This window comes from Protopterus annectens, chromosome 4.part0, assembly GCF_019279795.1.
Source record: "Protopterus annectens isolate FY-2018-M chromosome 4.part0, PAN1.0, whole genome shotgun sequence".
Taxonomy (NCBI): Eukaryota; Metazoa; Chordata; order Ceratodontiformes; family Protopteridae; genus Protopterus; species Protopterus annectens.
The window spans coordinates 292,180,805-292,207,861 of record NC_056733.1 but is presented as its reverse complement, the minus strand read 5'-3'; the positions used below and the strand labels follow the sequence as shown (position 1 = coordinate 292,207,861).

General features: G+C 37.9%; 1 protein-coding gene across 1 annotated transcript in view; it reads left to right on the top strand.

Moving 5' to 3' along the window:
* The window catches only part of SUSD2 (sushi domain containing 2), a 1,008,194-nt gene extending 981,401 nt beyond the window's left edge, over positions 1-26,793 (top strand). Inside the window, exon 15 of the mRNA XM_044068275.1 lies at positions 26,458-26,793. Coding sequence (XP_043924210.1) covers positions 26,458-26,518 — 61 coding nt within the window. The 3' untranslated portion in view covers positions 26,519-26,793. The remainder of the gene's footprint in view (positions 1-26,457) is intronic.
* Positions 26,794-27,057: the final 264 nt, after the last annotated feature.

The window sequence follows — 27,057 nt, the reverse complement described above, 5'->3', positions numbered from 1 at the left end:
CAAAGACATTGGCAACCTTCAAACACTGGACCCCACCCAGTTTAGGTTTGTGAAGGGCTGATCGTGTCTCCTGAACCTGATTGACTTCTTTGAATCAGTCTCCAGAGCCATAGACGAGGGTAAGGCAGTCCACACAGCCTATCTGGACCTTGCCAAGGCCTTCGACACCATCCCCTACTCTGGAATCATAGATAAACCTACTAAGCTGGGCATAAATCCCTACGTCACTCAATGCGTTGCCAACTGGCTTACTGACAGAACCCACACTGTAAAAATAGCCGACTCCAAGTCCAGCTCCAGACAAGTGACAAGTGGAGTACCTCAGGGTTCAGTCCTGGGACCGCTCTTGTTTGTCATCTACTTCTGTGAAGTACACGCCAACACTGAGGGACTCTGGCTAACAAGGTTCGCAGATGACTGCAAACTGGGAGCCATTATTGAATCCCCAAATGATGTGGATATTCTACAAAGGGCTTTACAGAAACAGATGCTTGGTGCCAGATCCATGTGCTCAAGCTTAATGCCAAGATGTGTATAGTTATCCCCTTTGGGAAAAACCATGTACCCATGAATTACCATACAGGTGGCAGTACACTAAACACTGAAAGTGTGATAAGAGACTTAGGAACACAGGTGGACAGTGGTCTCACCTTCAATAACCACATCACCACAACAGTCAGGAAATGCTTCTATGTGGCACACCTCATCACTAAGGGCTTTTCATCCAGAAAAAAGGGGGTCATTGTCACACTGAACTCATCCCTCATCAGAGCCATCATAGAGTACAACGCCCCATTTAGTATGTACCTCACAAGACATCTGCAACAACTGAAAAGGCCACAGAAACACCTCACTAAAAGAATCACAGGCCTAAAGCAGATGCCGTATGCTGACCGACTAAAAAAACTCCAGCTGTACTCTGTTGCATATCGTCAACTCGGAGGTGATCTCTGCTAAACATACAAGGCCATGTCAAACCCAGAGACGTTGGATATGCTACACTTAAAGAAATCCCAATGCATCAGAGCCACACACTCCAGGGACCTAAACCTTGTCATCACAGTGAACAAAACATGCTGGAGGGATAGGTTCCTGATCCAGAGACTCCCCATACTCTGGAATAGACTGCCCATACATGTTAAGCAGAGCGCCTCCTTTGCCCTCTTAAAAAGGAACCTTGACGACTGGATGGGAGATAGGAAATTTACCCCCTGGGATCACATCAGTCACCTTGCTAGACAGGGGTCCAGGGAAGTAAATATTGTGGGAAGAAATAGCCAGGGAATCGTTATGGCTAGGCTTGTATAGCCCCTAGGGCCAATAGCCTAGTACCAACCTATGAACCTATAAGATGAGGGCAACCAGTACTGTATATAATGTTGGAAGGCAGGAGGTAGGGTAGTCACTAATTTGTAAGGTTGGAGGGTGACTGTGACCACTGGGTATCAATTATTAATTTATGAGATAGGAAGGAGTGACCCTGTTGAACAGTGAAAATGTATTCGGGATGTGGGTTGAGTTAGAACAGAACAATAACAACTGGATATGGACTCAGGGTCTGGAATGGGTGTTACCCTTTCCAGTTAACAATGAACCTGAATATCGAAGGTGGAGAGTGAGCCCAGATTATTAGTACAGTAGAGAATCGATTATCCAAATGTCAATTATCTGAAACGTCAGTTATCTGAATGTAGCCTTCCAAAGTTTATGGGTAGGAAAATTCATAATGTCTGAGTATGTAAACATCACACGTATTCGCTTGTGTGTGTTTTTTGAACTTGTAGCCCACTCATATGTGAAAAATATTCTTTATTGTCCACTGGAATTGCTGAATGGTTGAAAAGTATTCCCTGCATGCAGAAAAAACAAGATTTTTAAAGTTTTTTATCCAGTTCAATGTATGCTTGATTATCCAAACAGTTTGATTATCTGAACTACCCTAGGTCCCAATTAGTTTGGATAATCGACTTTCTACTGTACTGCACTTGAATTTGGAAGGTAAGGAGGGGAATGAGCCTTGACAATGTGGAGGGAGCCTGAATTCAGGAAGTGAAAGGGAACAAAGCTAGGCAGCAAGCTGTGGGTTTGAGTCTGGGGCTTGAAGGGAGTGACACTGGACACTGAGTCCTGAAAATGGACATGAAATGATAATTTCTAATAGGTAAGGCAAGATCTGTAATTCTGTGGGCTCTCACATGATATGTGTGCAATGGTCACTTCTACAGTGTGATACAAGCTGTTAATAAACTTAATTCTTAGCTTTGCAGATTGCAAATAACACAATGAGAATGGCCATTAAATACAGATACTGCTGTTTAAGGAATGCATCACACACACACACACACACACACACACACACACACACACACACACACACACACACACACACACATATACACAATACACTTAGTTTTGAATGTCATTAGAAAACAATACACCACTTCCTTTAGTAGTTAGAGTTGAGGTTTGAATAGTTTTTCAAGGCTTATGTACAAAGTGAGCTGAATATATCTTAAACATTGTTAAAATCAATATGAAAAGCATTTACGTAGACTAAATGTTTTCTCAAACTTGATATTTATATGTGTGTTTCCAATGAGTATGCAATAAAGATAACAGTTAGTGATATTAACAGCTTTTTAATTTCCTTTCTTTAGATCAGTAAGTTTTCAGTGGGTGCCTCATTAGGACAAACTTGCAATACATTTGTTTAGTGCAGTCCTTATTTTATTAAGCTAATTAATAGGAACTCTTAATGCAGTAATGTTGACATTGATTTATAGAAATACAAAAGTAAATAAATCTAAATTGTTAGCAAATTAAAAAAAAGTACTAATATATAATAGTCTCCTGTCTTCTCCTAGTTTGTTCTTATCTTATTTCAGAAATAAAACAGTTTTCTGTTTTGTTTCATTCTACCTTGATATAGCAAAGTTCAATTGGGTATACCCTTCCATTATAAGTTTAAATAGGGTGATCAATAAAGAAAACAGCTATAATGATCTAATTACTTATCACAAAATTAATATTGAGTACAAAATCAATCTCTCTTTGTAGTGAAGATTGTATTAAATTGATGGTCTTTCTATTCAGTTCATAGATTGTGTAAGTATGCAGTCCAAGGTCACAACTAATGTACTGGCATGCATAGCTTTGCTTTTCATTGCAGTCTTTACATTTTAAATCAGCATTTTATTTTTTTTTATTTAGATTTACAACTCAGAAATAGAAATTACATGCTACACTGAGTTAATTGAATTGAAAATGTGGAAGATTGAAATATAAAGTGTGACAAAAAGATTAACAGGACAATGACATATTGTAGATGTAACTCAGGCCTGTACTTCTAGATTTGGTCCTTATTGTTAGCTGTAGAAAAAAGAGTGCTCTGGAGATTTACCTTTGCAGGTTCAATGTTGAAAAATACAGTGGAAAAGTAGCTATGAATGCTTTATCCTGTATAGTTCAAGAACAAAACCTCTTAATGGTTCCTGTTTTACTCTTTCTTTTAAGAAAAATTTTAATTGAGATACAGTTAAACTAGTAGCTACAATGAGTTATCTAAAACTACTAAAAGGAGAATCCTGAGAAAGGTACATTGTGGTAAAGAAAATAAATGCCTTCAATGTATTAAAATATGAGGTGTGCTTGTTTTTTCTGAAAAAATAAACATGATTCAGCTGTAATAAAGCAGTACAGAACTGCTTACATGATTGGCTTACAGTTGGAATAGCCACTACTGATGTGGGTCAGAAATAATTTTGTCATTGTTTTCTTTGGTGGATAATTCAAAATGTTTTTTATTTATTTATTTATCTTGGATTTGCATAGTGTCTTGTTAATTCAGTGATGTGGCCTAGAAGGCACTGGCTACAGAACAGCTCTATAAATATCACCATAAAGTTAGAGTAAGATAAAGTTTTGGTGCATGCAAAGAAAATAGTTTTTTTTTTTCTAATATTTTAAAATAGTTGTAAAATAATCTACAAAATACTTTAAATAACAGCAATTGATGTGTGTGTGTGTGTGTGTGTGTGTGTGTGTGTGTGTGTGTGTGTGTGTGTGTGTATTTTATACTGTGTGTTGGGGTATTTAATTGCAGTGAGTGGTTGAGGAGGGTTTTTGTGTGCCATACTGACTTCTGAGCTAATATTCTTCTGTATGTGTGTATGTATGCATGTGTGTGTGTGTGTGTGTGTGTGTGTGTGTGTGTGTGTGTGTGTGTGTGTGTGTGTGTAGATATATATAAAGAAAAAAGCAGAGTACCAAAACCACCATGACATCGCTCATAAACCAAAAACTTTAATATATCACTTTAAAATAATAACTAAAGCAGGTAAAACTTGCGTATAAACGTGGTAAGGACTTTTGCTTTCAGATGTTTGCTCAGATCTCACATCATACACTGATCAGGAGCATTTAAACAAACTGCTATCCAATCACTAACAATATGCAAATTAAGTAAACATAGCTATGAGCCTCATTGAATGAAGATTGCCTGTCTGGACCAATAAAACTCATTTGCTCTATAAACCAATTAAAAAGCTATTGATGTTAAAAAACATCTTGGTTCAGTCAGTGGCTGTATGCAAATGAAGCATAACAGGGAGAATAGCTACCAATGAGAACAGATCTTATAGTGCTTCAACATATTGGATAGCTGTTGTAAGCTCCAATAAAAATGGTTATTGCTTCATACCCCATTTACATCCCAGTAAATATTAACCACCTATGGCATTCCAATCATATCCAGGATGCTAATGAGGTAGAGCCTGTCAGTGATTGATTGTTCACTTTCTAATTGGTTCCATTAAGTTAAAAATATGTAATATTTGAACCAGTGTTAAAATATATACTAAAGCAAATAATAAGCTTTAAAAACCTGGTATTCCCAGGCGGTCTCCCATCCAAGTACTGACCCTGCTTAACTTCCAAGATCAGATGAGACCATGCACATTTAGGGCAATATGGCTGTCTATCTTTCTGCCACATCATATACACACTAAACCCAAATTAAAATGGTCACTAAAATAATATTGTAGATCAGTGACAGCTCAGATTAGGCAGGACCATTAATAATGTACATATCATTACTGTGTTGTATTTATAAATGTCTCAGTACACAATGATTAAGTCTCCATTTTCTCAAAGCTGATTTCAAAGGAATGCTGGCATTTAATCAAGGTGGTGTATCATCTCACAGATTACCAATCCAATATACTTCTGTGAGTTCCGTGCTTAGTATAATATCACTTCATCGATCGTACTCATGTAAACTTTGTAAAGCTTGAAAAGCTAAGGTGTGATCATGATTTGTGGCTATATATTTCATTAACAGACTTTTGAGATCTTTACGCCCAACTTCACTTATACGCTTTGATATTCTTTCTTTTAGCTGATGTTCATTTTGCCTACATGGAAGTTTTGCCATTGTTGACAACATGCAATGTATATTGCATTCTTGGTTGTACAGTCAGCATATAGTTTGGGCATATACTTCTTATTGGTAACTGGATGAATGAAGCCTTGTACTTTGGAGATGTATTTACAAATTGTACATCTCCTGTATGAATATGTTCAAATCCTTTTCAGTCATGGATGTTCTTTTGTAGCTGATCAACTGTATAATAATTGCTTCAAATTCTTACTTTTCCTAAAAGAAAATGCTGTTTTTCACCTACTATATCCCTGATCTTCTCATCACCAATTAAAATCTTCCAGTTATTTTTCAAAATTTCACAGATGCATTTTACATCACTGGAATATGTTAGAATGACCCATGTATGTGAATGAGAAGAAACATCTTTGTTAGGAAGTTCAGACCATGCATCTTCACATAGCAAACTGTTCCTCTAGAAGCAAGCCAAAGATGATGCTCTGTCACCAAATTTCTTCCATAGATTCTTGGACCTCTTTCCTCTTATATCCTCTTTGCAAAAACTGTTGTTCTAAATAATGACTTGACTTTATAAAGTCTATATCTCTAGTATGTAGTTTTGAATTTCTCAGCAATTGTCCCTTAAGAATGTTTTTAAGTACACAACGGTGATGCATGCTGTCTTTAACCAGGAGATTGGTCTTTTTACATTCCTTATGGTAAATAAGAGTATTTAACCCATCTTTAGCATCCAGTTCTAATTGGAAGTCCAGGAATTAAATCTTGGTCTCAGAATGTTGCATCATAAATCTCAAAAAGCTATTGGTGGTCTCTAAATATGCAACAAGGTCTAGCGATGATTCTACTGTGCCTTGCCATATAAAGAAAACATCATCCACAAATCTTTTATAAAACTTTATCTGTGGCTGGAAAGCATTATTGTTCATGACATTATTGATTTCCCAATGGACCAGGACCAGAATGGCATAAGTGTTCACACAGGGAGTGCCTGTTGCCACTCCCCATCTCTGCCAGTACATCCTGTCTCCATACATAAAAACATTGTTTTTCAACATAATTGACAAAATACTACCGTTCAATTTAATCTTCTCCTTGTTAAAACTACTGTTGTAATGTAAGAAATTCTTGACAGCTGAAACCCCATATTCATTGGGAATTACCCATAAACAAGCTGTTTATGTCCATACCATATATTATTGGTCCAAACCACTGACTGTCTGCATAAACATGGATAAAGAACTCAAACAGTCCTGAGAGTTTTTTAGGACTGTGGAGGCCATTTTAGCATATCTTTTAGTTCATGTTCAACAAATATAGATAGAGGTTCCATTATCCACCCCTGTCCTGCAACTATGAGGCATAACGGAGGATTTTCATAACTCTTGTGAATCTTTGGAAGCCCCTTGATGACAGGTATAATTGGGAGTACAACCATGAAGAAATCAAAAATAGTTCTATTTATCTTCCTACACATCATAAGCTTATATAAATAATCATTAATTTCTTTCTTCATTTGATTGACACTGATATAATTAATCAGTTGGTATGTGGCTTCATCATTCAACTTATTTAACACTTTAGTATCATAAGTCTCTCTGTCTAACATAACAGTGGCACTCCCTTTATCTGCTGGATGTATTATGATGGAACTATTGGTCTGTAATTGCTAAGGGCTATCTTTTCATCTTGCTTTAAATTGTAAAAGTGATGCCTATGTTCATTCAATCTCTTTGTAATATCCATTTCACATCTTCTCAAAAAAAGTGTCTAGTGTAGCATTATTTTGAGGGACAAAGACACTCCACCTTTTTAGGCTCTTCTTGCATCTGTCTCATTGTTCCCAAGTATAGTTTTAACTTTGCATTCTACAAAACATCTTCAGGTTGAATATCACATCACTTATATCAGACGGGACTGCTGAATGACAAGCCCTTATCCAATAACAAAATGTGCGCAACAGTTTATGGTGACTTAAATTGACTACAAGGTAATTTTCCATCAGTTCCTTCTCATTTATAGATCCTCAGATACTTTCGTCCTCTTTCTTCCTCTGCTCATAGATCGATCCCTTTGCATCATCAGTGTGCATAGAGGTAATAGAAGTATTGAAAATAATGACAGAACACAGGTATCCGTATGTCTGGCTTCAGTGTCCCTGTTTTGTTCCAATTCTATGGAATACAGCTGCTTCTCTTCTATATTGGTTGTCGTGCAATCCTTATTTTGTACATTAGTTTTAGTTTTTTCTATCTTGTCTTTCTGAATGGTTGTTTAGTTCACCGATTTATTAACATGGTTAACTTCCTTACTGTTGGTCGTAGATTCTGTGACAGTTTTGTCTCTAGGCCATGCAAAAATCTTTCCATTTTCAAAATCTTTATTTAGTTTTTTTTTTTCATCTTTGTTCCAATCTAGGGTGAAATATTGTTATATTAGAGTAAATTTCATCCAATCTTTCTAAATAAGCTTCACTTGTAAATCTGTTTTCCAATTCATACTGTTTCTTTTCAATCTCTGTTGCTAGATCAGATTCAGTGAGCTTAAAGTATTTTATTAATTATTTTATATAACTGAAACTAGTCTCAAGGTTAATAAGCTGCATTTCTTTAACAGTTCCAGATGTGCTTTACCATATGCAGGCATTACCAATACTCTTAAGCCCCTTGGAATTACCTTATGATGAAGACAGGCTTCCAGATGTAGACTTTGCCACTGGACCTTCTTCAATTTATAAAACATATTTTCCATTTCTTTATATAAACATAAAAGAGCATAACAATCGTTGGTCTCTTCATATATTAACTCAGATGTGTCATCAAAAGTCATTCAAAGTAAAGTATTTGTTGAAACTCTGGTCATGTTCCTTGTTAAACCATCCATTCTGGAAATGTGTTTCTTATCAGGACAATATTCCAATTCAGTGTTCTTGTTATCCAAGCCTTCTGCCATGTGCATCTGTTTGTGACAGTATATCAATATGAAAAAGAAAAACATAAATAGAGTTGGTACTGAAGTATCACGATACAGACAAAAAAGCAGAGTACCAAAACCATCATGATGTCACTCATAAACTAAAAACTCTAATACATCACTTTAAAATAATAAATAAAGCAGTTAAAACTTCCATATAAACTTGATAAGCACCTTTGAGTAAACTCTTCCTCATATCTCACATCACATCATACACTGATCGGGAACATTTAAACAAACTGCTATCCAGTCACTAACAATTTGCAAATTAAATAAAAATGGCTAACAGCCTCATTGAATGAAGACTGCTTGTCAGGACCAATAAAACTCCTTTGTTCTAAAAACAAATTAAAATGTTATTGGTGGTAAAAAACATAATATGTATATATATATATATATATTTATATAGAGAGAGATAATATTGATCTAATGGAGCTACTAATCTTCATCAAACTGTACAAACAGTGACATGGCTAATGTTGACAACAAACGTTAACATGCTACTGTGCATGCCCCGGGGTTAATCCTTGGAACATACAAAAGAAAAAAAAACAGTCCAAGGCTGAAACCCTTACAACCCCTGTTAATTATATATACTAACTCTGAAATTCCACATATTTCCCTACCTTTGGGACTGTCAATCTTGGACATCAGTTGACCATCTGCATTACTGATCAAACTGTGCTGACAAGACAGAGGTCAGTTTAAGTTCAAGACCATATGTTTGACTCTCCAAAAAGTCGAAAACAACAAAAATGGCAAAAATCACACTACAGTGGGGAAAAGGGTAACTTCCCCAATCCCTGTTAAATTATGATCTCCATACAAATGCTTCAAGTTTTCAGACAAATACATAAACTAAATATAAAATTGGGACCCTCTGTATTATCAAACCAGAGCTGACAGACAAAGCCATTTCAACTACAGCATCTTCTTTCCTCCTACATGGCCTGCTTTATGCTACCCCTCTGGTACATCAGCCTGCAATCCAACTTACTCACCTCACTGTCCCGATATGACCAGTGTTATACTAAAAGAGGCCAATTTGCTATGAACCACAGCTGAAGAGCTTGCTATTGTATACCTCTTAAACAACTTCAGTGTTTTGGGTTATGACACCCATAAACTCATACACAACACTGATATGTGTCCGGGTCTTAACAACATACTACAGCAGTATAACCCCAGGAGATCACTGAAAAACTATTACTGACTGTAAACAAATCTAAGAACTCAGCTGGAGACACACAGTGTGCTCTTTCTTCACCTACACATCAAAATCTGGAACTCTATATCTCTACCTCTTAGATAAATTGAAAATGCTGAATCCTAATGTAATATCTCTCAGACACACTGTTATGTTCATGCTTCACTCCTGGCTAAATTTCTACTCTAACTTTATCTACAAACTTAATTTCTCCTTTTTTCTTACTTAAAAATGTGACAGGAGCAAGAGCAATAATGAGTAGCAGCCCTAGTATTTCTCTTCCAACAGGCCAACCATCCAAGTAGTGACCCTTTCATCAGCAACCCTTTCAAAATTATGAGGACTATAAAAGAAATGTAAGTGGGTCAGAGAAAGAACAAGGCACAGCCTCTGCTACAATGTGACAGTTCTACTAATAAGGCACAATAGTACATAAAGGCAATACAAGCTGCGGTGGTGCAGTGGTAGCGTTGTCGCTTCACAGCAAGAGGTTCTCCCATTCGATTCTCGGCTGGAGCGCCTTCTGTGTGGAGTTTGCATGTCCTCCCCATGGTTGATTGGCATTCGAAAGACATGCGTGAATGGGCGTGCCTTCATTGAAGGTTGGGCGTCGGGCTGGCACCGTAAAAATCTACTGCCAATCATTAGCGGACCGGAGTTCTGCTGTGGCGACCCCTAACTGGGAAAAGACGAAAGAAGAAGTACATAAAGACAATGCTGATGATAGAATACAATACTCCAGAAGAGCTATGTTGATAATACAACACAGATTTCTCATTTTCTAACATTGTTAGGAATTGTGCCAGTAGGAACAGTACATGTACATCACCAAACAGTTTTAAGACTTCTGGCATAAGGTGGAAGATGCCATTTACTCTGCTTTAGAACTCAGTGTGATATCATGTGATGCTTGTTCTTTAGTTCCTGTTTTATTCACACTGTAACACAGTTATGAGGTATTGTCAGCTTTATAAGATATATAACAAAAAAATGTCCTGTGAAATTGCATTTATATAATGATCTAATTGTGACAGCAGAATTGTATTTATATTTGTTCATTCATGTAATGTATAAAAGAAAATATGTTTGAAAAATCTGTAACTTTACTCTGCAATAACTGTGGGAGAAAATGGAGTTTCACATGACAGAAGTAATTGCTTGCATGCAACCCACAGGGGAAGTCAGAAAATTGAATCAAAGAATTTCTGAATCCAGATGAGTGAAAGAGGCCAGATATAAGCAGTTAATTACATAGGTCTCAACCTCTTAAGCAGCCAATGTGGAACACAGACCCTAGCAATGTGTGACAAACAGTCAAAATGTGGAACACCCATTTTCACACTACGCGAAAACCCACCATTTCCATGGGACTTGGTTGATGTGTGCTTTCTGACAGAAGTACTAAGTTAGTGAATACCGTACATTTTTAAAATTCAATAGGACACATGCCAAATAAAACAAAGTCAGCAGAAACCATTGATAAAATACAACATACTCAGTGGCTGGTGCCAGGTCTGCTGTACCAATTCGCTATAAATGGTATTAGACAAGGGTCATACTCTGCAGAAAACAATAATGTTAAATCTGCCAGTGAATATCGTGTTGAGATCCAATGGCAGGAAACTCCCCAATTATATTAACAGAGCATCGATTCCATTTGGACAATGATTGCGTAGTGTTTCTTATACTGCTGCCTTTCATACCACTCAACTGTCCAGATTTTTACCTCATATTTCCGTTTGCTTCTTATAAAATTTGTGGTTTTCTGGCTAATCATTGAGGATTGAAGTCAGTAAATGATATTAAATAATGACAGACATTTCAGTTTCAGACTTCATATCCTTCAGAAAATACACAATAATGCAAAACCTGTTATTCTAACAACTTTTTAAGCTTATAGGAGCAGTATTTAAAATCTGTCCCTATTTTTGGCCTTTGTCTCTCCGTTGTGGTATTTGTGCCATTAACTTGAAATAGTGACAGAATAAGATAATGTAAAGCAGGATGCATTTTCAAGTAAACTAAGTCGATATATTTACACTTTTTCTGCCCAAAGGCCAAGTTGGCAAGTTTTAGGAAGGACAGAACAACATTCTGATCTAAAATCACGGACAGCTGAGAAGCACGAGTAACATACGATGTTGCAAGCTTCCTATCTGAAGCTGATTATTGTCACTAAGTGGTATATATTTTACCAAAGTGTCCTATGTTAATCAAAAACAATCAAGAGGAACGACGATTCCTCTTCAGCATATATTTGACATTAGGAAGGAAATCAGAAAATCTAGCGAAAACTCATGTAGATGTCCACAAAATGTACGAGACCTCCACCAGAAAACCTACATTTTTAAGAAAATACCTCTAACTGCCAATACCTGCGGTAGTGATTTCCACATTCTAGTTTTCATTACATAATTTGCGGAGAAGTTGCATGTGTGACTGATACTGTTATTTCTACCAAGAATGTAGAACTGGAATGCAGTTGGCTGTAGGCAAGTACGGAAAAGCAAGCATCCAATAGGTAGCGTTTTTTTTTTTAAATTAACGTCCATACAGACCTATTGCTGGTGACTTTGGATGTAGATGTCAAAACACAAAGCACAGCAATGGCTGCTCATTACGAAACAGCAGAACATTTGGCTTAATCGATCACAAATGCGGTGCATTCTGCACAATCCGGAGCACCTGGCTGCTCAGGTTAATTATTTAGGCAGTTGAGAGCAATGCAGATGTCTTTGTTTATGTATTAATGTGGGGAAAATGTTTTGGGTATGCCACACATTACAATTTTGTGTTTATTGCAGTTTTATTTCACTGTTAACAAAGACTGGTACAGTAATTGGCATGTTTGGTCCTATGCAAATCTAGGGTGGTGGTAGTGCTACCGTACCAGGAAGAAAGCTATGGAAGATAGAAGAATTCTGTCAGCCCTCCACAGGAATTATTTGTGTGTCTGTGTTTACAGGGATGTGTGTGTGTGTGTGTGTGTGTGTGTGTGTGTGTGTGTGTGTGTGTGTGTGTGTGTGTGTGTGTGTGTGCAAATCCCATAGTTGGGTGGCATTCTATCTGAAACTGCACTTAGCTGTCAGTGACTGCTGAAGTAAGTTTCAACTCCTTTGCTACCATGAGTTGGATAAAGAAGGTTACTAGAGAATGAATGAATGAATGAATGAATGAATGAATGAATGAATGAATGATTACTCACATTAAAGTTTCAAAGAGGCATTTTCCAAATTAAATGCAAACTCACAACTTAGGCTGTTAGTAACATTTTGAGACAAAATTTCAGAATATATAAAGTTTGTAGGCTTACACAAATGATATTTTGCAGATTTAGTGTACAGTTCTGAACTGCAATTATAAGAACATTCTTCCTAAACTAAAATAAATTCCGTAAGTTTAACAGAAATACTTTGGGACACAACTTTCAAAATACTTATGTGTGGTGTCTGTGTTATGAAGTCTGAAGTATCATTTTGTATTTCTATCCCCAAAACAGTGATGTTGCAGCCACTGTGCAGAAAATGGATTTTCTGAGATCATATTTTAAGCAGGAAGTGTCTAATGGACAAATCAGTTGTTTATGATATGATGCTTCATAGATCCCCAAAGGGAATTTTTATTTTATTTTGTTTTCTAGGGTAGTGAACTGATTCATGTTATCCATAACTTGTGAGCACTATTTGGCTATGGAACTTCCACAGAATCAAAAGCTGAAGGAAATTTGAGACTTAGGGAAAATGGGACTGTGGGATGATGCTTATTAGCAGCTCATAGCTTTAGTTGCCTGTACTAAGAGTTAGTCTAAAATATGGTTGAAAAATATAAAACTTTACTAAAGATGTAAAGAGATATTCATCAAATTAATTAGAGTTGTAGCTTTAGCAGCAAGTAATATTTTAAGCAAACGTTTCAAAAACAAATCAGAAATTTTCAAAATATTCATCTAAGGAGTCTTCACCTTATTGCCTTACATAATTCCATTTTAAAATGCATTTTCAGTGTTGATGAGTGAAATTGCATGCTCTGACAAAAGTGTACAATAATAATGGCACAGTAAGTGAAGTAGAGACAAGGGGTCTATATCAGAACATCGAAGTATTAAAACTTCGAATGTTCTGATATCGAACACTATTCAGCGAATGCTAAGAATAGCGAAGCTGCAGAACAGCAAATTCTTTCCTCGGAAAAGAATTCAATTGGCCGTTTCTGTGGCTTTGCTATTCTTAGCGCTATGTGGAAAGTTACGGCCTGGGTTCAGGTAAGTGTGTGATTTTTGGACATTATTGTTAGGGGCGGGTTAAGTGAGTTAGGGTTAGGGCACGGGTTAGGTGAGTGTGCAATAGTGACGGACCTTAGGGTTAGGGTTAAGGTAAGTGGGTAGATAGTAGTGTATGTTTAGTTTAGTGTAGCGTTAGATGTAGGAATTTAAGTGTATGTGTGTGGTTGCTGTTTGTTTGATGTGCTTGTGTTGTGTGTATGTGTTTCGGAGCAGCAAATTTTTTCCATGGGAAAAAATTCGCTGTTCTGAATGTTCGATATTTTCATGTTTATATGATTTGGGGCTGATGAAATAGTGTTCGCTATTTTCATCTTTCGATAACGTGATATAAATGCGAGACAAGTAGGCACTGCATTGATAGTTTGGTCTCTGAATCAGGAAAAGTGAAAGTGTGGTAACTTTTTTCAAGGTTGCATAGAGAACAATAGAAAAAAAGACTACGATTTCACCAGTGATGTTGGCTGTTGAGGAATGAAAGAGATCTGGGCCAGGGAAGAAGAATGTGCTGGAATATTGTAGAAGCCATGCTTTTTTTTATTTGCAGTTGTCAATTTAGTGCTTGGAAGATGATGATTATTTTTTTTTTTTTTGTATTATTATTTAGAGTGAAAAAATATGTTGTGTGTATATTTGGAGCATGGTGTACCTGTTGTTCAGCTACCCTACTTATAACTTTAGTCTGTTAATCATTCAATGTGTAGCATCTAGGTTTGGGGAGTAAATGCAATATTCCATTTTAGAATTGCTGTTATAGTCTGCAGCAATGTGGCTTAGTAGTATGTACCATGTAGCTATGAATATCCTAGTATAAGTCTCTGTTTGCAATTAAAGGTATTGGGTGGGGTGGTGAACTGAAACAAGTGAATGAAGACATTTTCTGATACATGGTGAGCATGTGGGGAACCATGGTCATTTGAGTATCATCTACATACATTTGGTGTTCACTTTATTATAGAATCAGAGGGCTCGGCTTGGCAGTATATTTTGTAAGGGGTAAGAATGGTATACTAGAGTATAAAGGTGAAGTGTTTGTGCATTGCATTGTTCCACTTCAGTGGTCAGATATACACAGCAGTTTCATTGTCAGTCAGCAATAACTACCAATAAAGCCGACATGCAAACAGGTGTGTTGTAATTAGTGGAACCTTTAGCTACCTCAATAAAATGAAAGTTAGTAATAAAGCAAATACACTTTCATCTAAGTTTACTAGAGAAAGAGTTGTACCCAATAATGTCGAGTTTGTCTGCTGCGGAAAATAATGTGTGTTTGTGTTTGTTATCTTAACAGGTTAAGTTCATAGGTTCATAGGATGATACTAGGGTATTGGCCCTGAAGCCCTTATAAGCCTAGCCAAGAATTTCATCCATGTTCCCTCACAGTCAGCACCTGTTTCCCCTGTCCAGCAGGGACACAGGTGATCCCATGGGTATATTTTCTGTTTCCCATCCAGTCATCCAGGCTCTTCTTAAAGAGGGCTAGAGAGGTACTCTGCTTGACATGGGGAAGGAGTCTATTCTACAGATGAGGGAGTCTTTGGGACACAAATCTATCCTACCAACATGTTTTATTAATGTCACAGACCAGGTTAAAGCCTTGCATGTGGGTTGTGCGAGTGGAGTTTGACTTACGGATATGCAGCAACTCCATCAATCTGCATCTGAGATGGCCTTGTATGCAAGACACAGGTCACCTGTGAGCAGTCTTTATGAGACTGAGTAGATGGACAGGGCTTTTAGCCAATCTGTAAAGGATAGTTGTTTGAGACCCTGGATTTTCTTGGTCAGGAACCTCTGTGATTTCTCCAGATGCTGCATGTGCTTGGCAAGGTGCATGCTGAAGGGGGCACTGTACTCGATAATGGGTCTGATAAGGGAGGAGTACAGGGATGCTATGACCTCCTTGTTCCTGGATGAAATACCCTTTTTTATGAGGTGGGCCATGTAGAAAGCCTTCGATACAATGTAGGCAGCGTGGTGGTCAAAAGTCAGGTGGCTATCAACCTGGGTCTCCAAGTCCCTCACGACTGATTGCATACTTAGTATGTTGCTATTAATGTGATAGTTAGTGGGGATGCCATTTACCCCAGAGGAGATAATGATGCATTTCTTGGCATTCAGTTTGAGGCCATGCTTCTGGCACCAGTCATTAGTTTGGGTAAGGTTCACTTGGAGGATGTTCACATCACTAGGGGAATTTAAGACAGCACCCAGCTTGCAGTCATCTGTAAACTTGGTCAGCCACTGATCACTGGTTCTGGTTTGCACCTCAGAAAAGTATATCCCAAACAGTAGAGGCCCCAAGACCGATCCTTGGGGGTACACTGCTCGTTATGGGTCTACTACTAGATGTGGATTTCCCTATTTTGACTGATTGGGTTCTATCAGTGAGCCAGTTAGCTACCATCTGGTAACATACAGGTTGATGCCTAGCTGGGAGGATTTATCCATTATGAAACATAAACCAGCAAGCTGGAACAGTGTGAAAAACCAGTGAAACAAAGCAAGAACCAAAGGGCATAAGATGGAAAAAAAAATGCCTTTGTTGTAGAATGCACACCAGTATTGAACAATTTCATCCCAAACAAGTGGAACTTCTTCAGAATGCAGTATTCTGATGAAGTTCCAGTTGTCTGGGATGAAAGCAGTCAATGCTGGTACATTATGTGTTCTACAATAAAGGCATTTTTCCATCTTATGCCCTTTTCCAGTGTGGTTCTTGCTTTGTTTCACAGAGTTTATCTATAATGCCCAAGTGGGGAATAGTGTCCAAGCCTTTGGCTAGGTCAAGGTAGGTGATGTGCACCATCTTCCCCTCATCCATGGCTTTGGTAACTGTTTTGAAGAAGTTGACCAAATTTAACAGGCATGATCTCCCTTTGATAAAACCAAACGGGGTGGGTCAAGCGTTTGGAGGTTGCCAATGTCATTGCTAATAAGGTCCATGATAATGCATTCCAAAGCCTTGCAGATCAGGCTAGTTAGGCTGATGGACCTATAATTGTCTGGGTGAGTGGATGCTCCATTTTTGTCTAGACGGATGACAGTGGCTGTACTCCATTCAGCAGTGGCAAAGCCTGTGCTCAGGGTTTTGTTGAATAGGGTGCCTAATGGAGCTGAGAGCTCATGCCTAAGTTCATGTAGGATACAGCCAGGGATGTTATCGGGTCCCATGGAGACTGTATTTTTTGCCTTTGAGAGGGCATTGAAGACCTGCTCCCTGGTGATAAGGGGAGGGGGGCAGGTGCTGGGAATGGCCTGGCTTACTGATGGGAGGACAGGGGATTGAAGTTTTCACACAGAACCTGTCTGCCAGCAGGTTGGCTTTATCTATGGCATTTATGTATGTGGTCTTATTGACCACCAGTTCAGACCAGATTTGGGTGTTATCTTTGAGATTGTGGGTATATGTGAATAAGGTCTTGTAATTGTCCTTAGTGGATGTGGCCAATTTGGACTCAAAGTTAGCCTTAGAGGATTTCACCAGTGACCTTATTTGCTTGTTCAGACAAAGGAGAGATTGCTTCCAACTTGGCACCTGCTCCTTCTTGGTCCGGGACAGCAATTTTTTCCTTTTATTATAGTTTGTTTATTGCTGCTGTCCACCAGACAGGTTTATTCTTCCTTGAGGAAGATGATTTGGTCCTGTCAGGTATTGCTCAGTCTGTACAGCTATGTAGCTGCTCATATAGTTTTTTGGTGTATGCCTGGGTATTAGTGCTAGTTCCAACTGAAGGGACGGTGGCTGTGAAGCTGCTTATACCTGCTCTGAGGAGGTTTTAGTCAGCTTTGAAAAAGTTTTTTTGTTTGACCCTGACAGGGGGGGGGGGGGGGGGGGGCAGGGGAGATTTTGACTTCAAAAGTGATCGCTTTATGGTCGGATCTTACTAAGGAGGATGACACTCTAGGGGTGTTACAGTGGCTCCTCATGTTGGTTAGGACTAGGTCCAGGATATTTTCAACTCTCATAAGGGTGTCGACCAGCAGATCCAATGCATTGGCATTGACAAAGTTGAGGAATCTCTGGGAATTCATGTCTGGGCTAGAGTAGGTCTTCCACTCTATGGATGGGTAGTTAATGTCACCTTGGACCAGGGTAGAGGGCTGAATCTTGATGGATTCAAGTAAGTCCATATAGGTGGAGTGGGTGTCCTGAGTCATGGCTGGGGGTCTGTAGCTAGCTATAATTTGAATAGGTGTTTTGTCAACAGTTAACTGCAGTTGGAGTGTCTCCTGTGTGTCATACCATTTTACCAGCCTGGAGGTGTGTATGTCTTTGATAAATATTGAAACTCCACCTCCTTTGGCTTTGTAACCCTCCATTTGGGGTCCGAAAGTATTGTAGGATGAATAACCTGGTAAGCCTGGGGTGCTCTTCACAGCTTTGAACCAGGTTTCAGTGACTGCACAAATATCAGCATCCACCAGGGCAAGGAATGCTTGCAATGAGTGCAGTTTCATGCTAAGACTCCTAGCATTTAGCAGCATGACCTTTAAATTTCGTTTAATAGAAGAATTTTTCATTTTGTAATTTTGTGCTCATGACTTTGCCTAAAAAAGGCTCCATGTGGGAGGGAAGAGCCTTTGCCAGAATCCTAAAGCCCAGGGGAGACAGATGAAGACCATCTCTGGCAAAGCATAGTAGTCTGTCAGTCATGTCCTCCCAGGCTGTCAGGTACTGGATCCCCTTGGATTGACACCAGAAACTAAGCCAATTGTTAAAGTCAATCATTTTCTGGTTGTATTGAGCCATCATTCTGGGTGATGGTAAGATGCTGCTTAAGGCTAGAGACATACCTAATCATGTCTCTCTTTATATAGTCCAGAGAGGTATGTCTGAAGTCATTCAAACCAACGTGGACTATGACAAAGTCATAAAAGTACCTGTTGTTAAGAGACTTGAGCGCGTGTGGGATATGGTGGATTCTAGCACCTGACAAGCAACTTACCATGACTTTCTCCTTGTTTAGCCTGGTGAGGGGCACATCTGTGCGTCTCACAATAGTCTCCTATGACTAGTATATTGGGTTTGTGGCTGGGCCTTAGAGGATATGAGACACTTTGTGGCTGGGCCTTAGAGACTGTGAGTTTTGTTTACTCCATTGCTGTTTAGGGATTTACTAAGAGTTTTACTAGATCAGCCATTTAGTTAAATTTCACTCGAGAAACTTTCAGCAGTATACAAAATGTTGGATAACTTTGGGTTCCTTAAGTTGGCCTTTACTCTATTTGTATGTCTGTTTTCACTCCTAATGCAGCAGTAATTGAGATATAGCAAGCCAGGCCTTTTTAATATGCTGAAATGACTTGTTTCAGTTGAACTGTTAGCCAGATGGTTTGACTACTTTTTACCCAATTTATCTTGTACTGACTGGGTAAAAGGCATTTTTGCTGGTAACAAACTGCTAAGTAGAAACCAAAGTATATCACTGTAGTTATTTTGTCTGGTGACACATTTCAAATAGATTTTTTGAGCTTGTTTAAATGGCCTGCCTATACCTGGGGGTAGAAAGAGGTAACCGGTTAGCCTTAGTGAACTAAAATGGTCATTATAATAGAGTAATTTTAAAAAGCTGAGTGACAGATCTATGCAGATAAAGTCTGAGATGCTGTGGTTACTACTACTTGGGGCAAGTCTGTTAAGTTTATGAGTTCATTATATAAAGGAATATTCACTGAGTGGTAGTTGGCAGTATTTGCTGTTGAAGTTTAGGTCAAAGCCACTATTTTAGTGATACTGGTGCTGAGATATGATATCATCAATAGTGTTGTTTAAGGAGTTACGTAAAACTGGAGGAGGTTGGTGGAGCAGTCCACACTTATTTTAAAATTTTGATTCCAGTCAACATTTTCATTGATCAAACAGTTAGGATTAGTGTTCATTGAATGAGCAGTGAATGTACAGGAAATGCTATTTTTGGTGAGCAAATGCCCTCTGTTTCTGGCTCTATTACCTGACCTATTGTTTTGGAAACCCTGGTATCCAGTGAGCACTGAAAGAGGTACTGGGCCATAGGCCTTAACTGTGATTCAGTGATAACTTCATTGGTTCATATAGTAAATGCCAGGCCTCTAGATTGGGGGAGTTTGTTTCCTGTACGGTTGGCACTGACTGAGGCAGTATGAAGCTTTTCCTTTTGTATTGTTATTGCTGTTGTCCAAAGCAGTAAACAGCAATTCTTACAACTATAAAGACAGCACACATCAGCACCAATAGACAGGTAGTATTAGCGTGAAGAGGAAATTACATCATATCTCTACCTTTATAAATGATTCAGCCCTAAAGGTAATTAGGTATGGGAAGACCAGTATTGGTACCCACTGCCCAGTCTAGACAAAGACTTTAAGGTGCTCAGTTGTAATAGCTCCAGCAGTACCATTCTATGATTTTTATTCTGGAAGTAACTAGCATGAGTCTACTAAGAAAAATTTGCAAACCAACAGGTAAGCCTGTTGTTTGCTTAGCAGTGTATATTTTTAGACCATTTATTTTTTCGTCTCCAGGTTACTACATTAAAATTTTAAGCAAACTGTATTTAAAATACTTGTAAATTGCATGACATAGGAGCTTTTTTTTTACATAAGTCCAAGCCAAACATATTTTACATATATTCTGCTACAGTTAATAAAATCTTTTTTAATTATTCAACCACAGAATTGTGGAACGTTTTCTTATATTTTATACTGTGTGGTTCCTTTCTAGTTATTGTGTCATGTACATTGTATTATATGATATTGTTTATGAAATGTTTCTAATCCTTCAGATCTATTTTGTATTTTCTGACTTTTTCCAATAATTTCTCCTTGTTGCTATAGCATATCCAGTGTCAGGAAAACTTTGCTGTAGAGTTTAATGCAGAGTCCTTACTGTTTTTTATTGATTCTCAACCATTATACATGACAGCATGCAGTCACACTGATTATTTACTGCTTAGCACATGTAAAACATGAGAACTGTGCATCACAAGACTCATAAGACAGGTGTTTGTGTCATCTCTTGCTATACCGATTTCATGACATACTGTTTTGCATTGCATTTTTCTTTTTCAAGCAGATCATCCTATATTTCATTTAATTTGCATAGATGTCAACATCTGTTTTGCATTTTGTTTGACTTTTTTTCTTAACTATTTAACTGCTAATAAAACATTTATTCAGTGCCGCTCTTCTTTTATATTATTTTGTTGTAGCTTTATTTCTTACATCAGATCCACCAAGGCTTTGCTACATAATTTCACATTAGGGTAGTTAATTTCTCAGGGTAGGAAGTTTAGATAAGACGTATTGCTGAGTCCATTGTTGAATTGTTTTATTTTTCTTCCCCTGTGGGACACACACAGTACAGTTAAAGCAATCAGAAGTGTTATGCCTATAAAACATGTTACAGTTAAATGAATTACCGTGTTTGAATCCCTTTCCCTTCACATACTATGCATTAAAAGACTGTTTAAAGCATTGCAGTTAAAACATAAATTTGTTATTAAACTAATATTAAGATATGCATATGTGTGCTGTGATAGTCTATGCATGATTTCATTGTTTTAGAAAAATCTGACCTTGCTGTTATATTTCTGCTGTAGATTTGTAACAAGGTTGTCTTGATTTTTTTTAACTACATATCATATTTGTATGCAACGTAAATCAACAATCAATTCAAGTTCTGAGATCTTCTCCTGGAGTATGCACAGATTTTTTTTTTACCCATGAATAACTGTTTTTGTTTTATCAGCAACATCTGTAGATGTCATACATGTGAACCAACACTGGCACTTCCAGTGACAGAAAGTGGGGATGTACTGCTGCAGAGAGCAATTCAATAATCCATAAACTTTTCAAAAAAGTAGAAGATCATTTAGAATTCTGTAACAGATGTCAGCGACATTGGGACTGGACTTACTGGTACTTGTGTGTCTTCACTTCCCAGTACTACCAGCACTGGTACTACCATATATAGTGACACTGGATCAGTTGTCACTACTCCAGTGTAACTCAGGTAATGCAATCACTGGTGAGAGACCAGCTTGCCTTATCATTATTTCAGGAAAACAAGATTGATCAATGGCACAAGAGGTGGTTAATCTCTTATTGTTACCCTGGTAACATAGAATGGCATTTTCTTATTTACTTTTTTTCTACTTTGAGTGGAGCAGAACAAAACCAGTCATCTCATACCAACTTCAGCAATGCTTTAGGGATCCCGGCTCCACAAAGACTTTTTTTTAACAATTGAATGTGTCCAAACTGCAAATATTCTATGTTTGAAATAAAAAAAAAAAAAAAAATCCATCTCCAAATTACACCATGTGCATTTTTTTTTTTAATTTCATACCCATCCGCTCCCAGTTGATTGGCACCTCAGCCGATGTATAGTTAGTAACACTATGGGTGAGTACACTGTTCCTCTTTGTCAGAATTCCTACCTCAGCATACTGTTGAGCACTGAAGCTACAGTGTTCAGGTCCCGAAAAGAAGAGCACTCTCCCCTCTTTTGTTTCAGCATAGTACAGAGCAGATCATTGTTTTCACTGCCATCTGTTTCAAACTTGACCATCATAATCTTACAAGCTACATCCATCAAGCCAACCAGCTACTTATCCTTGTTTTTTCTATACTGCTTGTCCATGAAAGTTGCAGAAGTAGCATGTTAAGCAGGGCAGATTAGAATTCACATTCTCCAGCAGCAGTATCTTGCTCATCCTGTAAAATACCTTGGCATGCTTAGTGATATAATCTTTCTACCTTACATTGGATCTGCATGGGACCTTCTTCTAATGAATCAAGCTTGGTACACTCATCTGACTCAAAACAGGCAGTGGTTCTTCTCTGAGATCCTTCTGAAATGCTAAACTCTACAATTCAACATGGACAGAATGCCAACCAACCCTGAGAAGGAACTGCATTTCAACCACTTGTATCCATGATCTCAGTCTTCCACTCATTACTCAAAGCTCATGAACACGGATGATGATGAGCACATAGACTTACCAGCCAACTAAATCTTTGTCCTGCAAGTCAGGTCTTGCTTTACTATCAGCATCACAACATGTTACAATGCCTGCTCCTGATCCCCTCTTTCACAGTCATGATTAAGACCCCAGTATACATAAACTAGTGCATGCTCCTCTTTTGCCTGCAGAATGCAATGTACTTTTTTCCCAGAAGAGCACCATGATTTCTGATTTGGCGGTCCCAGCTGCTAGACATTCAGTAGTCAGCTGCACCACTGAATGTCAGAGATCACAATTATTTGAGGCCATGATGAAATGATTATCTGCAAATAAGATGCAGCCCTCTCATCCTCAAACTGGTTGGTATTCATGCATCAGCTGTCTCTTGATATTCTAACCACAAAATAATGCACAGGAAAGGAGAAAAAAACAGTCTCTTGCAGAGTCTTTTACCCACCACAAGTGAATATGACATAATGCCAAGAATCCTTAAAAAATCTCATTTCATTAATGGAGTAACAGAAGAGGATACATCAGTGACCTTGATAGCTTGCATTTTTGCACTGCCGCCTCCAAGACATTCCAGTGTACACAATCATATGCCTTCACAAGTGTTGCAGGACAACTCTAGACTTCACTGGTGGCCTTCCATGGCCCCCCATCCATTTCAGGACAAAGAGTTGATACAGTTGATACAGTTTTCTACAGACATGATGGAATCAGAAAACAGTAGGTAATAAATGAAACTTATAGAAATGAAGAAAGCAGGAAATACAAGTGTAAATTATAAGCAGTTTAACCCAAGATTGCAGTCAGAAGGAACACAACACAGTTGTATGTAATATATTGATGACCTGTATGTACATACATTAACAAAATAAAGATTTCTCAGTTCTGTTCTTTGCAGCTAAGAAAAAGAGTACACAGCATCAGACAAAACTATGTTGAATAGGCTGTATCCACAGTAGAAACTGAGACAGTTCACAGGCCTCACTCACTTGTCCTTAAATGGTGGTTAAACATGATTTGTGGGAATATTTCCAGCAAAATAACAAACACAAAAATCAGTCGCAACAGAACTTCATTTATTTTGTACAGGTGAAACACAATGTCAGTCAAATTTCAAGGTCCACACAGCTGGATCTACTATAACTGCTCATGTACCATTAGCTCCCGACACACTTCCCTGCTGCCACTTGCTCATGTTGACAAGTGCCCTAACTCCCACTAACTTAAGCCTCATAAAGTTGACAAAGGCCAACTATCAGTCCCAGAACACTGACCAGAACCTAAAACCTTTCACCCAGCCCCTAAACTTAAAGTCCTGATCAGTCCCTAAACCTGAAATCCCCTTCCCCCATAACCTAATGTAGCCATCACTCCCTCTATCTAAAATTTTCCTCCCCTCCCTAACCCTAAGCTTCCTCTACCTTCTGATCACTCCCTAAAAAATCAAATCTCACTCCCCTCACAAACTCTAATCTCCAAATAGCTCCCTAAACCTAAATCTGCCCTTCTCTGTGTAATCCTAAACTTATGCTACCTTCCAATCACTCCCTACACCTAACCCCCTTCATCCCTAATCTCCCAATCATTCCTTAAACTTAAAAGTCCCCTCCCTAAGCCTAACCTTCTGATCCCCTACACTCACGCCGTTGACCTAAAATCCCTCTCCACTCCCTTCCGTGAACCGAGTGGCTATAGAACACCCTACACAGCATATTCATAGAAATGCACAGGTCAAAGAAACGCAATTTTAAATGTAAACTGCATGATCAATTTGTGCTGCTTTTTTGAGTCCCAAAATTACTCAGACAATAAACATATACACACACACACACACACACACACACACACACACACACACACACACACACACACACACACACACGCACACACACACGTGCACACACGCACACATGCACACACACACACACGCACATGCACACAAACTGCTGAGCCTATGTAATTGACTTCCAGTCTGCAATTAGCATACAGCTTGAATGTAACATACAAGGCTCTCAGATAATTATTGTCATAGTTAATGGAATGAAAGATACAAAATAATACAGTGTCAGGGAAATTAGGTTATGGCACCTCATCTGCTGGTAGCAGGTAATGGTAACAGTTGAACATTGTAGATTATATTGCAGATGAAAATTGCATTTCCCAGTCTAGAGAACAAGTAGGAGATCCAGTGAGAGAGCTGTCATTTATTACTTGTAACTACTTGTACTGTAAGAATATACTCGCATCCATGTCTGTTACCACACTACAGAACTAATCTGCATATGTTAGCTTCTTTAACATACATTTACTTTACATGAATTCTGTCTGAATAGAAGCTTCTTCCAGTACACTGCTCAAAATTCTTGATTTTGGTAGACTTTTAAATTGATCCTAATGTGTTTAAAAGATACTGAGATAAAATTTTACTGTTTACCTGGATACATGAGTTCTGGTAACTTCCAAGTTCCCGAGTAAATGGTTTTGCTTCTCAATATACTCGCTCTTCTACATTGATGTAAATTCTTCCTATGTGGTGAGTTCACTTCTTCTATGGTCCTTAACAGTGAGCACCTCAGGAAACCACACCATATTAACCATATTGACTAAGAAGTATGTGAACCTGCTGAGGCATTCTTCAAGTTCCTATATTTGAACCACATTTTTTGCCCAGATCCTCACATAATCTATAATCAGCATTACTTTCACTGCTTTTGTAATCTTGAGAATGTCGTCCATTCCACATTGGACTGAGTCACCATTACTTTGCTTGTTTATCCTTTCATCCCTGTCCTCTTCCTGAATGCAAACCTTTGGTAACTAAATAGTTGCTTAAATGGAGTGCTTCCGGCTTCCTAAGTGCTTTTTGATTTTGATTTCTTACTTCCCTTGAAAGTTTCATGATGTCTGCTTTTGGTCATAGTACTGGGCAGACAAGCATGCGTAGATATCACTTCAAGTAAACAAAACTTAAATCGAAGCACTGGGGCAGCCTTATGTTCGGCTAGCAAGACAAATGGTGCAGTTTTCATCTCTCTGCAGTGTTGTTAGTTATAATAATGTATCCATAAATTTCTCAGCATTTTATTTAGCATTTATGTGACCAAATGTAATTGTAAATAACACATGGGTACTGAAACCTTAAACTGCAAATATTGACTATTAATGCTGATGTTTTTGAGAACATCCGAAACTGAATTCACATATACAATGTTGTCTTAATTTGTATGACATAAATTCCTAACCCTAAGCATATGATAAAAAATCATGATAAAGTATTGTTTTTGCTGTTTAGCTGTCACAGCGACATGGTTCAGAGAAATAACAGTCGCTAAACTCTTCAGTAATTACATCAGTCAGCACCACATTTTATTCCATTTATGCCTCGGACTTGCTTCATTTATATAAATGTATGATTGCCAATGTCATAAGTGATAATTTAATAAAGATGTTTCTTGTTAAAAAAAAAGTAGACCAAATGTGCTCATAAACAACTTTTCAGAACTGACCAAAAGTATGTTGCAAGGTGCTATGCAGTACAAGAAAGAGCTTATTTGAAATGTACATCATATTTTTCATTCATATTTCTGCCTTGTTTTCTTCACAGCCTTATAATCTTGTTAATTGTTTACCATTTTCTCATCTCCAGGAAGAAGAAAGAGGCCACTGATCGTGTAGAACCTGTATACATGAATAAGAATTCAGATTAAAATAAAGCCAAGCATAACCTATGCGAAGAAGGTTGATTTGTCCTAGTTTAATTAAATTTATTGAGGCAGATGAAGTGGAAATGAGATACATGCCTTACCTCACAGATATTTTCAAACTGAACTGCTTTATGCCAGATTGTTTATGAAATAATCTCACTGATGGAGGTTTTACGTAGTACAAAGTCAGTGAAGTGAATATGTTTTGTCGGGCTAACAATTATATAGCACTTTCATCTTGATATAACTAAATAAAGTGATACATATTTTAGAAAATTGTCCCTTTGTCATTGGTAAATTCCTGTACTGGATTTAGTAAAATGTAATTAGTGTGGCCACATTACTTCACAAGTTGGAACAACATGATGTAAGGCCAGTGATGCAGAAAGGAGTTCAAACATATATTTCTGAGCAGGAATAAATTATTGAGAAATGTCTGTCTATTGAAAAGAAGCCAGTATCAATTTAATAGCTTTGTATAATGAAAGCAATCTAAGATCTAGGGTAGTATAATGCCTTACTATTACTGTTACATAAAATAT